The sequence below is a fragment of the Artemia sp. Qi Xiang Cuo genome, chromosome 9 (genome assembly GCF_049724085.1).
Source record: "Artemia sp. Qi Xiang Cuo chromosome 9, ASM4972408v1, whole genome shotgun sequence".
Taxonomy (NCBI): Eukaryota; Metazoa; Arthropoda; class Branchiopoda; order Anostraca; family Artemiidae; genus Artemia; species Artemia sp. Qi Xiang Cuo.
The window spans coordinates 8,692,927-8,707,555 of NC_142802.1; the positions used below are offsets into that span (position 1 = coordinate 8,692,927).

General features: G+C 36.4%; 1 protein-coding gene across 1 annotated transcript in view; it reads right to left on the minus strand.

Annotated features, from left to right (window-relative positions):
- Window positions 1–13,982, minus strand: part of ben (bendless) — a 33,025-nt gene extending 19,043 nt beyond the window's left edge. The window contains exon 1 of the mRNA XM_089094268.1: window positions 13,832–13,982. Within this exon, the coding sequence (XP_088950394.1) occupies window positions 13,832–13,861 (30 nt within the window). The 5' untranslated portion in view covers window positions 13,862–13,982. The remainder of the gene's footprint in view (window positions 1–13,831) is intronic.
- Between the last annotated feature and the right edge of the window lie 647 nt (window positions 13,983–14,629).

Sequence of the window (14,629 nt, forward strand, 5' to 3'; positions counted from 1 at the left end):
ACAATATGTAAGCAATGGGCAAAGTTCATAACTTTCAGCCCTTCCCCTGGGAACTTTGGGGGATTAAGTCATCTTAAAAGACATATTTATTAGATTTTCGACTGTGCTGAACAAAATGGCTATCTCAAAATTTTAATTAAGTGACTTTGAGAAAAAATGAGTGTGGGAGGAGGCCTAGTTGCCCTCCATTTTTTTTTGGTCACTTAAAAAGAGCATTAGAACTTTTTAATTTCCGTGCAAATGAGCCTTCTCAAGATATTCTAGAACCATTGGGTAAATACGATCACCCCTGGAAAAAAAAATAAAAAAAAAAAAAATAAACACGCATCCGTGATCCTTCTTTTGGCAAAAAATGCTAAATTCCACATTTTTGCAGATAGGAGCTTGAAACATCTGCATAAAGGTTCTATGATACGCGTAACCTGTTGATTTGATCTTCATTGCATTTTCATAGCTTTCAGGTAGTCTTTCCCCCATTTTTCAAAAATCAGCTAAATTTTATCAGGCGCTTAACTTTTGATAGGTATGAGTAAACTTGATGAAACTTATATTTTTGACATCAGAATTAAAATATGATTCTTTTGATGTATCTATTGGTGTCAAAATTCTGTTTTCTAGAGTTTCCGTTACCATTGAGCCGGGTTCCTCCTTACTTACAGTTCGTTACCACGAACTTTTTGAAACTTTGTCTATGGGATCCCTCAGTCTAAACAGTATCATATTACTAAGTAATCTACTACCTACAGAGACCAGATTAATCCCTCAATAATTATCACATTCACTCTTATCGTCTTTCTTATACAGGGGTTTAATTGAGGTTTTCCTAAAATCGTTAGATACTTCCCCTTTTTCAAAAATTAATTAAAAAAAAACTTTCGAAAAATAATTTTTTAAAATAAAATTAAAGTCATTTTTAAACTTAACCTTTTGATATACTAAGAACTTTAAAATTTCAAACTAAAAACTACCATTGAATCATGTCAAAGACTACATAAAACCAAAACCGAGCCTCAAATCTTCAGGCCTCCATTGCAAAAAAACCAACAACAAGTAACTTTGTAAAAGAATGAACAGATCTTAGGCTGAGTATCGCTTGGATTGAAAATGAAAATCAAGCTTAAAAAAAAAATAAATATTTTGCTATTAAAGTATAAATGAAACTTAAAACATACAGAAATTAAATAAACAGTCAATGTGAAAAAAACATACAATATATACTAATATAAATGAATAAATGATTTCTAAAACGAGTGAAACTTAACTTGAATATGCAAATCAAGTTTAATCGAATAAAAATAACTACAAACAAGAGTTTGGGTATCATCTCACTGCAGAAGCCTAAAACCTACTGCGTCATTGGCGCTTTACTGAAACCATTTCTTTGAAATATTTTCACTTTTGTAACTTTAAGAAATCAAAAATTAATTAAGATTTTAGGGAATAAATATCAGCAAAAAACATATATCATATGTTTAATATATCAACATATAACATATAAATATATCATATGCCCCATAATAAACCCCCCCTTAATAAGTTATGCCCCAGGGCACAACTTACAACGCCTACCCCTGGGCCCTGGGGGGCTGTGTCGACACCGGAGTTTTTGTTATCAGAACTTTGAACTATTTAAAAAAAGTGTCTATCTCAAAATTTTTATCTGATGCATTGAGGGCGTGGAGGAGGGAGAGGGGCTAGTTGCCCTTCAATCTCTTTTGACTCTTAAAAAGTGAACAAGAACTTTCAATTTCCAATCAAACGAGCCCTCTTTAAGGTTTATACAAGCATCCTTCCATAAGAAATAATATGAAGGATCCGGAGAATACTTAAATTACAACCCTTGCCCTGAGGGCTTTGGGGGAGTTGTAATTCTCAAAGACCTAATTTTCAGAACTTAAAACTACATTTAATAAAATGGCTGTCTTAAAATTTTGATTGGATGTGTTTGGGGAAAAGGTGGGCGTGAGAGGGGGGTTAGTTGCCCTTAAATCACTTTCGGCTATTACAAAGGGTACTAGCCCTCGGAATTTCCAATCAAATGAGCCTTTTTTGAAGTTTCTACGACACCACCTTCTATAAAAACCTTATATGCCCCCAGGGCATAACTTAAAACACGTACCCTGAGGGTTGTGGGGGAGTGTCCTCCTCAAAAACATATTTTCTATCTGGAAATCAACGACGCTGAACAAAAGGGATGTCTCAAAATTTTTATTGAATGTGGTTTGGGGAATGATGGGCGTGGGGGGGGAGGGGGGGCTAGGTGCCCTCCAATAAATTTCGACAAGTAAAAAGGACACTAACCCTTTGAATTTCCGATTGAATGAGTCTGTTTGAAGTTTCTACGACAACGCCTTATATAAAAACCTTATATGGCCCCAGGGCATAACTTAAAACTCTTGCCAAGGGTTGTGGGGGAGTGTCCTCCTCAAAAACATATTTTCTATCTGGAACTCAGCTACATTGAACAAAATGGCTATCTCAAAAGTTTGATTGGATGCGTTTGGGGAAATGATGGGCGTAGGGGGGGGGCTAGTTGCCCTCCAATCACTTTTCACTATTAAAAAGGGCACTATCCCTTTGAATTTCCAATCGAATGAACCTTTTTTGAAGGTTCTGCAACAACGCCTTCTATAAAAACCTTATATGCCCCCAGGGCATATCTTATAACCCTTGCCCTGAAGGTTTTGGGGGAGTGTCCTCCTAACAAACATATTTTCTCTCTGGAAATCAGCTACCCTGAATAAAATGGCTATCTCCAAAATTTGATTGGATGTGTTTGGGGAAATGATGGGCGTAGGGGGGGGCTAACTGCCCTCCAATCACTTTTGACTATTAAAAAGGGCACTATCCCTTTGAATGTCCAATCGAATAAACCTTTTCTGAAGTTTCTACAACGCCTTCTATAAAAACCTTATATGCCCCCAGGGCATATCTTAAAACCCTTGCCCTGAAGGTTCTGGGGAAGAGTCCTCCTCCAAAACCTATTTTATATGTGGAAATCAGATACCATGAATGAAATGGCTATTTTAAAAGTTTGCTTGGTTGTCCTTGGGGAAATAATTAGTGCAGGGAGTGGGTATAGCTGCCCTCCAATCACTTTCGACTATTAAAAAGGGCACTAGCCCTTTAAATTCCATTCGAATGAGCCTGTTTTGAAGTTTCTACGACAACGCCTTTAATAAAAACCTTAAATGCTCCCAGGGCATAACTTAAAACCTTTGCCCTGAGGGTTAAAACCTTTGTCTTCAAAAATATATTTTCAATCTGGAAATCAACTATGCTGAACAAAAATGGCTATCTCAAAATTTTGATTGGATGTGTTTAGGGGAATGATGGGCGTAGGGGGAGGGGCTAGTTGCCCTCCAATCACTTTCGACTATTAAAAAGGGCACTATCCCTTTGAATTTCCAATCGAATGAACCTTTTTTGAAGTTTCTATGACAACGCCTTCTATAAAAACCTTATATGCCCCCAGGGCATAACTTAAAACCCTTGCCCTGACGGTTGTGGGGGAGTGTCCACCTCAAAAATATATTTTCTATCTGGAAATCAACTATGCTGAACAAAATGGGTATCTGAAAATTTTGATTGGATGTGTATGGGGAAATGATGGGCGTGGGGGGGGGGTTAGTTACACTCCAATCACATTCGACTATTGAAAAGGGCACTAGCTCTTTAATTTCAAATTGAATGAGCCTGTTTTGAAGTTTCTATGATAACGCCTTCTATAAAAACCTTATATGCCCCCAGGCCATAACTTAAAACCCTTACCCTGAGGGTTGTGGCGGGGGGGTATCCTCCTCAAAAATATATTTTCTATCTGGAAATAAACTACACTGAACAAAATGGCTATCTCAAATATTGATTGGATGTTTTTGGGGAAATGATGGGCGTGGGAGGGGGGGGGGAGTGGGGCTAGTTACACTCCAATCACTTTCAACTATTAAAAAGGGCACTAGCTCTTCTAATTTTCAATTGAATGAGCCTGTTTTGAAGTTTCTACGACAACGCCTTCTATGAAAACCTTATATGCCCCCAGGGCATAACTTAAAACCCTTGCCCTGAGGGTTGTGGGGGGGGGGGGGTTTGCACCACAAAAAAATATTTTCCATATGGAAAAAAACTACGCCTAACAAAATGGCTATCTCAAAATTTTTATTGGATGTGTTGGTGGGAATGATGGGCGTGGGGGGGGGGGGCTAGTTGCCCTCAAAAAATTTTCGACAATTAAAATGAGCACTAGAACTCTCCATTTCCAAATGAATTAGCCCCATTTGAAGTTTATACGACGACCCCTTTCATATGAAGTGCCTCTGGGAAAAAAAAAATAATAATAATAAAACATTGGAGCCGTATGGCCTTTACTATAGGCAACGCTGCAGCGTTGCCTCTTATCATGTTCATAATCTTCAGTAACTTATTTCTAACCTCAGAGCCATCATATTTAAGAAACTCATTTACCACCCTATCAGCACCTGGAGCCTTATTATTCTTTAATCCTTTTATTACTGTTGCTAATTCCTCCTCACAAAACAAATCTTCCCTCACATCCAAGGTATCACAAACTTTTTCATTTTCCTCTATATTTTTTCCAGCAACTCTATCTTGGTTAAGCAAGTTCTCAAAATGTTTGGCTCAACTCGCTTTAGTTTTTTCCTTATCGCTAATTGCAACCCCATTCCTATCTTTAATTGGGACAAGTCCGGATTGACTACTCCCTCTCAATTTGTTAACGTGCCAGTACAATATTTTACTATTATGCCGTCTAGCTGCATCTTCCAGATCCTTGGCAATTTTATCCATGGCCTCTACTTCACACCTCCTTAGTTCAAATTATAATGCTTTCTCCACTTTCTTTACATTTCTTTTGTTTTCATACAATCTATCACTCAGATAGTTCTTGTACAAGTCCTTTCTCCTTTCTATTAAACATAAGGCTTTTTCACTAATATTCTTAGCTGCAGTTCTAGCTTTCTTCCCAAATACACCTTCAGCAACTTCACAAATTATTTTTCTAAAATTATTCCAGCCATCTTTCACATTATCAAATTTTAGACTCTGAAAATTAATATTTACCTGTTCCTGGAAAGTTTCTCTAAAATTCTCATCTTGGAGTCTACCTAAATCATAACTTCCCGGGAGGTTGTTACCCTTCTGAAATTTCAGCTTTAAAATTACCCTAAACTCTACTAGATGGTGATCTTTACTTTTAACTTTAGCCTAATAAAGGGACTTCTATATACCCTAGTATCTTGTATTGATCCTGCCAGTTTTCGGTTTACTATAACATAATCAATAAGGTTTGCTGTCTTACCATCACATGAATACCATGTTAACTTATGAGCCATTTTATGAGCAAACACCATATTGGTTATAACTAGATTGTTATACCTACAAAATTGCAAAAGTCTGTATCCATTACTGTTTCTGGAAAGTTTCTCTCAAATCTCACCCTGGAGTGTACCAACATCATAACTTCCCAGGAGATAGTTACCTTTCTGGAATTTCAGCTTTAAATTAACCCTAGACACTACTAGATGGAGATCTTTACTTTTAACATCAATAACAGCACTCTTATATACCCTAGGGTATATAGATAGTATCTAGTATACAAGATACTAGTATCTTGTATACCTTGGGCAATATGAGAGTTTTTCTATTACTTTACAATATAAAAGGTGAATAAACCAGAGGATTTGTCTTTTTAAGCTGTTTCTAAATATTGTTTCCTTTGCAAATTTTATTTTGAGCCCTTAAAATATACCTTGTTCCTTATTGGAAAATTGTTACAGGAAATTCTGAAAACTACCTTAAAAGAATGGATACTTACTTATACTCCTAAAAATGTATTACTCCCTGATGGAGAAATATTCAGTTTACTCTGTATATTAAAACTGAATGTTTCAATTGCACAACTATTTTCTTCTTTACTATGAGGGCAATTCAGAAACTAACCTCCGGTTGATTGAAAAAAATACACCAAGTTAAGTAAAAATATTTTAATATATACATCTTACAACTACATCTTTGCACTATTTTTCGACATAGTCTCCATAACGATTGAGGCACTTATCGTATCTCTTCACAAGCTTTGAAATTGCTTCTGCATAAAAATCACCCGCTTGTGCCTTGAGCCAGCCTGTGACCGCATCTTTGAGCTCTTCATCGTCATCAAACCGGTGGGACCCAAGCCATTTCTTCATATGCATGAAGAGGTGATAATCGCTTGGCGCCAGATCTGGGCTGTAAGGTGGATGGTTGAAAACGTCCCACTTGAAGGACTCAAGAAGGGCTGTTGTTCTGCGAGCAGAGTGAGGACGGGCGTTATTGTGGAAAAAAAACGATACCAGAAGTCAGCATACCACGGCGTTTGTTCTGTATAGCCTGTTGTAATGTTTTTAGTGTTTCACAGTACACGTCTTGATTAATGGTCGTCCCATGTTCCATGAATTCAACCAACAACACCCCTTTGGCATCCCAAAACACCGTTGCCATCAGTTTTCTGGCAGAAAAATCTTGCCGGGCTTTTTTTGGTTTGGTAGGCGAATCTGAATGTGCCCACATCTTTGACTGTTCTTTTGTCTCAGGGTTCACGTACTTAATCCAGGTTTTGTCACTGGTCACGATTCTGTTTAAAAATGGTTCTCCTTTGTCCTCATAACATGACAGAAAGTCTAATGCAGAGGCCATTCTTTGTGTTTTGTGGTGGTTGGTAAGAATTTTGGTCACCCATCGTGCACAGAACTTACGGTAACCCAATCTTGCTGTCACTATCTTGTACAAAAGAGTCTTAGAAATCTGTGGAAAATCAGTAGACAACTCCGCCATTGTGAAACATTGATTTTCACGAACTTTTGCATCAACTGTCTGAACGAGTTCGTCAGTCACCAAGGATGCTCTACCACTCCTGTCTTCATCATGAACGTTTTCTCGTCCACTTTTGAATAAACATACCCATTCACGGACAACTCCTTCACTCATAACTTTTGGTCCGTACAGGCACAAAACTCACGATGAATAGCTGCTGCAGAATATCCTTTGGCTGTAAAAAACCTTATAACAGCACGCACTTCACATTTGGCGGGATTTTCTATTGCAGCACATATTTCAAACTACCACAATAACTAAACTAGCGTAGGTACGATGTTCACTCGACTACGGCTTGATGCCGACTGACCTGCTGAGCGCGTGAATGCAGAGATGGCGCGCTACTCCCCCCACTACACGCACTGTGACCAATCGGAGGTTAGTTTCTGAATTGCCCTCGTATTTTATAGAAAACACTACTTAATCAGCAGTAAGAAAAGAGTTTTGCTATTATAAAAAATAGTGTGAATATATATTGTGTGCTGTATACCAATCCATTTAGGGAAGGAGGGGGAGTGGAGCAATGCACTGTTATTGTTGATTAAAGTAACAATTTATGATTATATTAAATTAGTTTTCAAAATTTTGGGTAGTTATTTTCTACTGGTGAATAATAAAAAACAAGGTGCCACTTTGTAAGTCCCTTTTTGAATGCAAAATAAAAATTGCAAAAGAAACAATTAATGTATTTTGAAAGAGCATAAAAGGACACACCAAGTGATAGTTTCATATTCTACCTGGCTATGTGATTAAAAAACTCAAGATTTAACATATCTGACCCTATTGGAAGAAGGGGAGGAGAGGACTAGGATATGGGTAAGGTTTATATTTACAGACTATTCAGGTAGCTAAGAAATAAACTTACCTCTATGGTCAAAATTGCATCCTGAATCCAAATTTAACATGCATTTGTATTGGAAATGGACCCCCCCCACCTATACATACCAATTCAGGGTGTATATTTGCACATTAGGGCAGTGAAAGTTCATTTCTGATGCAAATGAATGTTAAATTTGCATTCAGGATGTAATTCTGACAACCGTACAGAGGTAAGTCTGTGAGGGCAGTAACAAGATCTCTGCCTTCTTGGACAAATTTTCACCAATAATTTGTCAGCATAAATCTAAAAGTGGTCTCTGTTTTGACAAGCAATTGAAAAGAAAAAATTATATTTAATATTTCTGATTTATAGAATAAGTATCCACCAATAAAAATCACATTTTCAGATTCAGAAGAAAATCAGCTTTCTGTTAATATGTGAATAAAAATGAAACAATAAAAGGATATATACATCAAAATAGAATAATTGGTATTTCCAAAAAGAGGCCCTTGTAGGTAAGTCAATAACTAATAATTTCAAGTGCTTGATCTTAAAAATTTTTGATAATAACCACATTGATGCAGAGGTTAGATTTATAGTTTTTCTCAGATATGTACAATTTTTCCCAATTCCTCTTTGGTAACAAGATGTAAGGGTTTTAGTTTTACATAATTTTGCTCAATTGGATACTGGTTTTTCACCCTATGTTACTCTTTAACAAATTATTTATAAACTAGGTATATGTATTAACCACTGGTCAATAACTTAACTAGTGTTGATAACTTCTTTGTGTGGTTATGATTCAGGGTAGCCTATAGGCTATATTTGCACATTAGGGGGAGGGGGTGGGTAAATTTCTAATAGAAGCAATTATTATCATAGGCAGCATACTAGTGCTGCCTAAGTAAAGAACTATGTGGCCACAATGTGTTTTTTTTTTCTTCTTCTTTCTTTGACAGGCACTTTGTATCAAAGGAGTTGTCATAGAAACTTCGAAAAGGGCTCAATCAATTGAAAATTGGGGTGGCTAGTGCCCTTTTTAATAGTTGAAAGTGATTGGAGGGCAACTAGCCCCCCCCCCATGCCCATCATTCCCCCAAACACATCCAATCAAAATTTTGAGATAGTCATTTTGTTCAGCATAGTTGATTTCCAGATAGAAAATATCTTTTTACACTCTCCCACAACCCTTGGGGCAAGAGTTTTAAGTTATGCCCTGAGGACATATAAGAACAATGTTGGCACAATATACCATATATTATTTTTTTACTTTAGAGCAGGGCACTTCATATGGAAGGGGTAATCCTAGAGACTTCAAAAGGGGCTCATTCGATTGGAAATCGGGAGTTCTAGGGCCCTTTTTAATAGTTGAAAGCAATTAGAGGGCAACTAGCCCCCCCCCTCCACAGCCTTCATTCTCCCAAGCACATGCAATCAAAATTTCGAGATAGCCATTTTGTTCAGCATAGTCGATTTCCAGTTAGAAAGTGTTTTTGAGGAGGACACTCCCCCACAACCCTCAGGGCAAGAGTTTTAAGTTAGGCCCTGGGGGCCATATAAGGTTTTTATAGAAAGCATTGTTGTAGAAACTTCAAAAAGGCTCATTCAATTTTGTTCAGCATAGTTGGTTTCCAGATAAAAAATTTGTTTTTGAGAAGGACACTCCCGCACAGCCCTCAGGGCAAGGGTTTCAAGTTATGCCCTGGGGGCATATAAGGTTTTTATATAAGGCGTTGTCATAGAAACTTCAAAAAAGTCTCATTTGATTGGAAATTCAAAGGGCTAGTGCCCTTTTTAATTGTTGAAAGTGATTGGAGGGCAAACAGCCCCTCCCCCATGCCCATTATTCCCCCAAACACATCGAATCAAAATTTTGAGATATCCATTTTGTTCAGCATATTTGATTTCCAGTTAGAAAATACGTTTTTGAGGAGGACACTCCCCCACTACCCTCAGGGCAAGGGTTTTAAGTTATGCCCTGGGGGCATATATGGTTTTTTATAGAAGGCGTTGCTGTAGAAACTCCAAAAAAGGCTCATTCAATTGGAAATTCAAAGGGCTAGTGCCCTTTTTAATAGCAAAAAGTGATTGAACGGCAACTCGCCCCCCCCCCCACCCAACATTTCCCCAAATAAATCCAATCAAAATTGAGATAGACATTTTGTTCAGCATAGTTGATTTCCAGATAGAAAATATGTTTTTGAGGAGGACACTCCCCCACAGCCCTCAGGGCACGGGTTTTAAGTTATGCCCTGAGGGCATATAAGAACGATGTTGGCACAATGTACTATTTATTATTTTTTTCCTTTAGAGCTGGACACTTCATATGGAAGGGGTCGTCGTAGAAACTTAAAAAGGGGCTAACTCAATTAGAAATTGAGAGTTCTAGTGCCCTTTTTAATAGTCAAAAGTGATTGGAGGGCAACTAGCCCCCCCCCAACGCCCATCATTCCCCAGAACACAACCAATCAAAATTTTGAGATAGCCATTTTGTTCAGCATAGTTGATTCCCAGATAGAAAATATTTTTTTGAGGACACGCCCCCACAACCAGAAGGTGTTGTTGTAGAAACTTCAAAACAGGCTCATTCAATTGGAAATTCAAAGTGCTAGTACCCTTTTTAATAGTCTAAAGTGATTGGGGGGCAACAAGCCCCCCCCCCCTCCCTTGCCCATTATTCCCCCAAACACTTCCAATAAAAATTTTGAGATAGCCATTTGTTCAGCATAGTTGATTTCCAGATAGAAAATATGTTTTTGAGGAGGAAACTCCCCCACAACCCTGAGGGCAAGGGTTTTAAGTTATGCTCTGGGGGCATATAAAGTTTTCATAGAAGGCATTGTTGTAGAAACTTCAAAAAAGGCTCATTTGATTTGAAATTCAGAGGGCTAGTGCCCTTTTTAATAGTTGAAAGTGATTGGAGGGCAACTATCCCCCCCCCCCATGCCCATCATTTCCCCAAACACATCCAATCAAAACCAAACACATCCAAACATCAATGTGGGTATAATGTATTATTTTTTGTTGTTGTTGTTGTTCAGACCAGGGCACTTCATATCAAAGGAGTTGTCATGGGAACTTCAAAAAGGGCTCATTCAATTGAAAATAGAAAGGGCTGATGCCCTTTTTAATAGTCAAAAGTGATTAGAGGGTAACTAAATGGGGAGGAAAAAGTCTCCTGGGCTTAGATTATGCTGATGATTTAAGCATCCTAGATGAAAGTGTGAGCAAAATGAATGAAGTTTTAGAGGTTTTGTGAGTTCAGGGTGCTAGAATTGGTTTGAAAATTAATGTTAAGAAGACTAAGTCACTAAGGCTAGGAATAAGTGAAGATGAAAATGTGACGTTGGGTAATGAAAAGATAGATCAGGTGGACAGCTTCACTTACCTTGGTAGTATTATTAGTAAAAGATTGTGGGTGCAGTGAAGATGTTAAAAGTAGAATAGCCAAGGCTCAAGGTGTTTTTTCTAAGTTAAGACAAGTTTGAAAGAATAGGTAGATTAGTATGCAAACCAAGACTAGAAAATAAGAAGCTAAAGGGATGATAGTTGTCAAATATGGCTCTGGAGCATGGACGCTCCGAAACGTAGATGAAGATTTTCTAGATGTTTTCCAGAGAAATTGCTTAAGGATTGGGCTGATTGACTGTATTTTAAACAATAGGCTATACAAAAAATGTGGTTCAGTACTGCTCTCTAGGGTTATAATGAGAGAAAGGTTGAGGTGGCTAGGGCACGTTGTATAGATGAAGGATGACAGATTGCTGAAGATTGTTCTTTTTGGCCAACTATCTAGGGCTAAACAAAAAGCCGGTTGTCCCTGTCTGGGGTGGGAGGATGTCATAAAGAAAGATTTAAAGGAAATTGGAACTTTGTGGGTGGGTGTAAAAAGGGAGGCTTTGAATAGACTGGGATGGAGGAGGAGTGTGCCTAGCTGTGTTGCCCTCAGGCAGCTTGGTGCTGTGGTGAGTAGTAGTAATCCCCCTTCCACTACCACCCTCCCATTTGCCAATTATGTTTAAAAACTAAATGTTGCCTTCAGATTAAATCAAAATGCACTGTGCTAGCCTAATGCTAATTCCCAATAAGGCATCTCAGCAGTATCCCAAGAATGACTGAGAGTATTATGTTCAAACTTTTGGGGCTACTTCTGCTCTTAAAATTTAACCAAATTGAAATAGCATAAGTGTATCCAAGCTATCAAAGAAAATAAACATATTTTTTTGCAAATGGTATCAAGTTTTCCATTTCAGCTCAACAAGAGGAGGTATGAAGCTAAATTAAACAGTACTATTTGCATCCAGATTTTTAAAAGGGTGTATGTTGTTAAAAATTGCTGAAAATTTTTCCCTAGCATACAAATAGCAGGCCAAACTATAAAGTCTTAAAAAAACGAAAAAATTTAAACTGTTATTTTCTTTTTCACTGAAAAGACTATGTCAATATAAAATGAACAGGAATTAATAAAAAAACTTTTTCCACAAAATAAGTCTTTCAAAGAAAAGTAAAGAACTTCATTAAACAAAAAATGACCAAAGATTAAATCAAATAGTCTACCAAGAGTGAAACTACCACAAATCAGCATTGAAAATAAATGAAACCCAAATTGAACAGAAATTAGAATAAATAACCAAGTCAAACTCAAAACAAGCAGAAATTAACATAAGTTGGGTGCAAAACCACTATGCCTTCCAGTAAATTTCTACCAAATCATATTATTGAGTTAGGAATAAAGTGAATACACCATTTGATGCCTTTTTTTATACTGATTACAAATATAATAATCATTTCTATTGGAAATGAATTTCAGCCCCCCCTATATATGCCAATTCAGGGTTAGGTTAGGTTGTAGAAATATATACCCTGAATTGGCATATATAGGGGGGACTGAAATTCATTTCCGATAGAAATGATTACTATATTTGTAATCAGCATAAAAAAAGGCATTGAGTGGTATATTCATTTTATGTGTAAGTCAATAATATGATTTGGTAGAAATTTACATGCCTTCCTTAGGCCAGAACAAAATTTGCACTTTACTGAAAAAAATAAAAATGAATTGTCAGTTTAATATACATATACTGATATTTAGTAATCAAAATGTTAATATTAGGCCTATTTGATTTATTAAAGTTATAAAAGTAAAAACATTTATATTTTTTTCAGTAAAGAGCAAATTCGGTAAAGTTCTACCAAATCATATTATGGAGCACAGTTTATAGAATTATCTAGTAAGTTTATCACAGATCATTTCTGGTCTTCATTCTTGGTGCAAACAAAAAGCTCCTCCCACTTATTTCTGCATTAGCAGGTTAGTATGTTTTCGTCAATCAATGAGAAATGGTTACAAAGTGCATTATTTATAATAGTTTCCACTTGTTTTGTGTCCAAGAGAAATCTGACTTGTCTACCCATGAAAAGATATAATTACACTTATGTTTATATTGGCAAAAACGTTCTCTGGAGCACTTGCACCTTGGTCCAGGTTTTTATAATGGGTGAGATAGGGTAGCCTATGATCATACTGCTAATTCTATAAACTGTGTTATTGAGTTAGGAATAAAGTGAATACACCATTTGATGCCTTTTTTTTATGCTGATTACAAATATAATAATCATTTCTATTGGAAATGAATTTCAGCCCCCCCTATATATCCCTAACCTAACCCTGAGTTGACAAATATAGGGGGGGGGGGATGAAATTAATTTCCGATAGAACTGCTTATTATATTTGTAATCAGCATTAAAAAAGGCATCGAATGGTGTATTCACTTTAGTCCTAGGGCCTAACTCGAAAATATGTTTTGGTAGAACTTTACTGCAAATTTTATTTGCACTTTTTATTTATTTTTTTTTGAAATTTTATAATTTAATATTTAAAATTTTATTTTATTTTATGCAGTATGACTGTTTCAAAGTAGTTTCCAAAATTTTTCAGAAGTTCTGTTGAATGAGCTCCTGTTTTTAACATAGCCTAAAGAATCTAGGGTAGTAGAATTTATAGAAGGAGTAGCCTATTTGATATCAGTTTAATAGTAGCCTAAATAGCATAGGCCTAGGCTATCAGTAAAAAATAGCCAATGATCATAGTCCTAGCTTATGATACTGATTCACTGTTACAAATAATGTTGAGCAATCATAAACCTTAATTATTCTCTTTGGGAGTCCAGCCATTATGATTATATGGCGGATTATATTAGTAGCCTATGATAATCTCTCTAGGCTAGTTTTGATTCATAACAAAATACTGACATTTTTCAAAGAATGTATTTACAACTTTCTTATCTTGAAAATTTATAAGGAAACAATTCCTTGATTTTAGGATATTTTTATTATTAAATCACATTTTAGCAGAATATATTGTCAATAAATAGGTATTTTTTTTTCTCAGTATAAAATGCATATTTGCCAAGGATGGCGAAATTGAAAACGTGCGAACATAAAAACCATAAAGAAACGACGAGACACGGAAGTTGGGAAAGATTTACTTGAAGAAATCTTTTCCTATTTCACGTCTCGAAATAAAAACAACTTCCATTATCTTGAAAATTTATCCTTTCCCCCTTTCCCAATAAGTATCTTTCTAAAATTTATCATAGAATTCGTTCTGGAACAAATGGACTAAATTTCCTTGCATTCTCATATAAGATTTCTAATTCAAGTGGTTCAATTCCCCTTTCCCCTCTTTGCAGGCATTGTAATATGAATAATGACACAATTGACCATTGCCTATTTGAATGTAATATGCTGACGTCTGCACAACATACCTTGCTTTCTAAACTGTTAAAATACTTCAAACACCACAAAATCCCACTATCAGTCAAGAGCCTAGCCAACTATACCTGCACACAGAGCATAGAAATCGACATCTATCATCTTATATTTGAACTCCTAGAGTCGAAAGATCTGCTGAAAGATATCTGAATATATCTAATAAATATG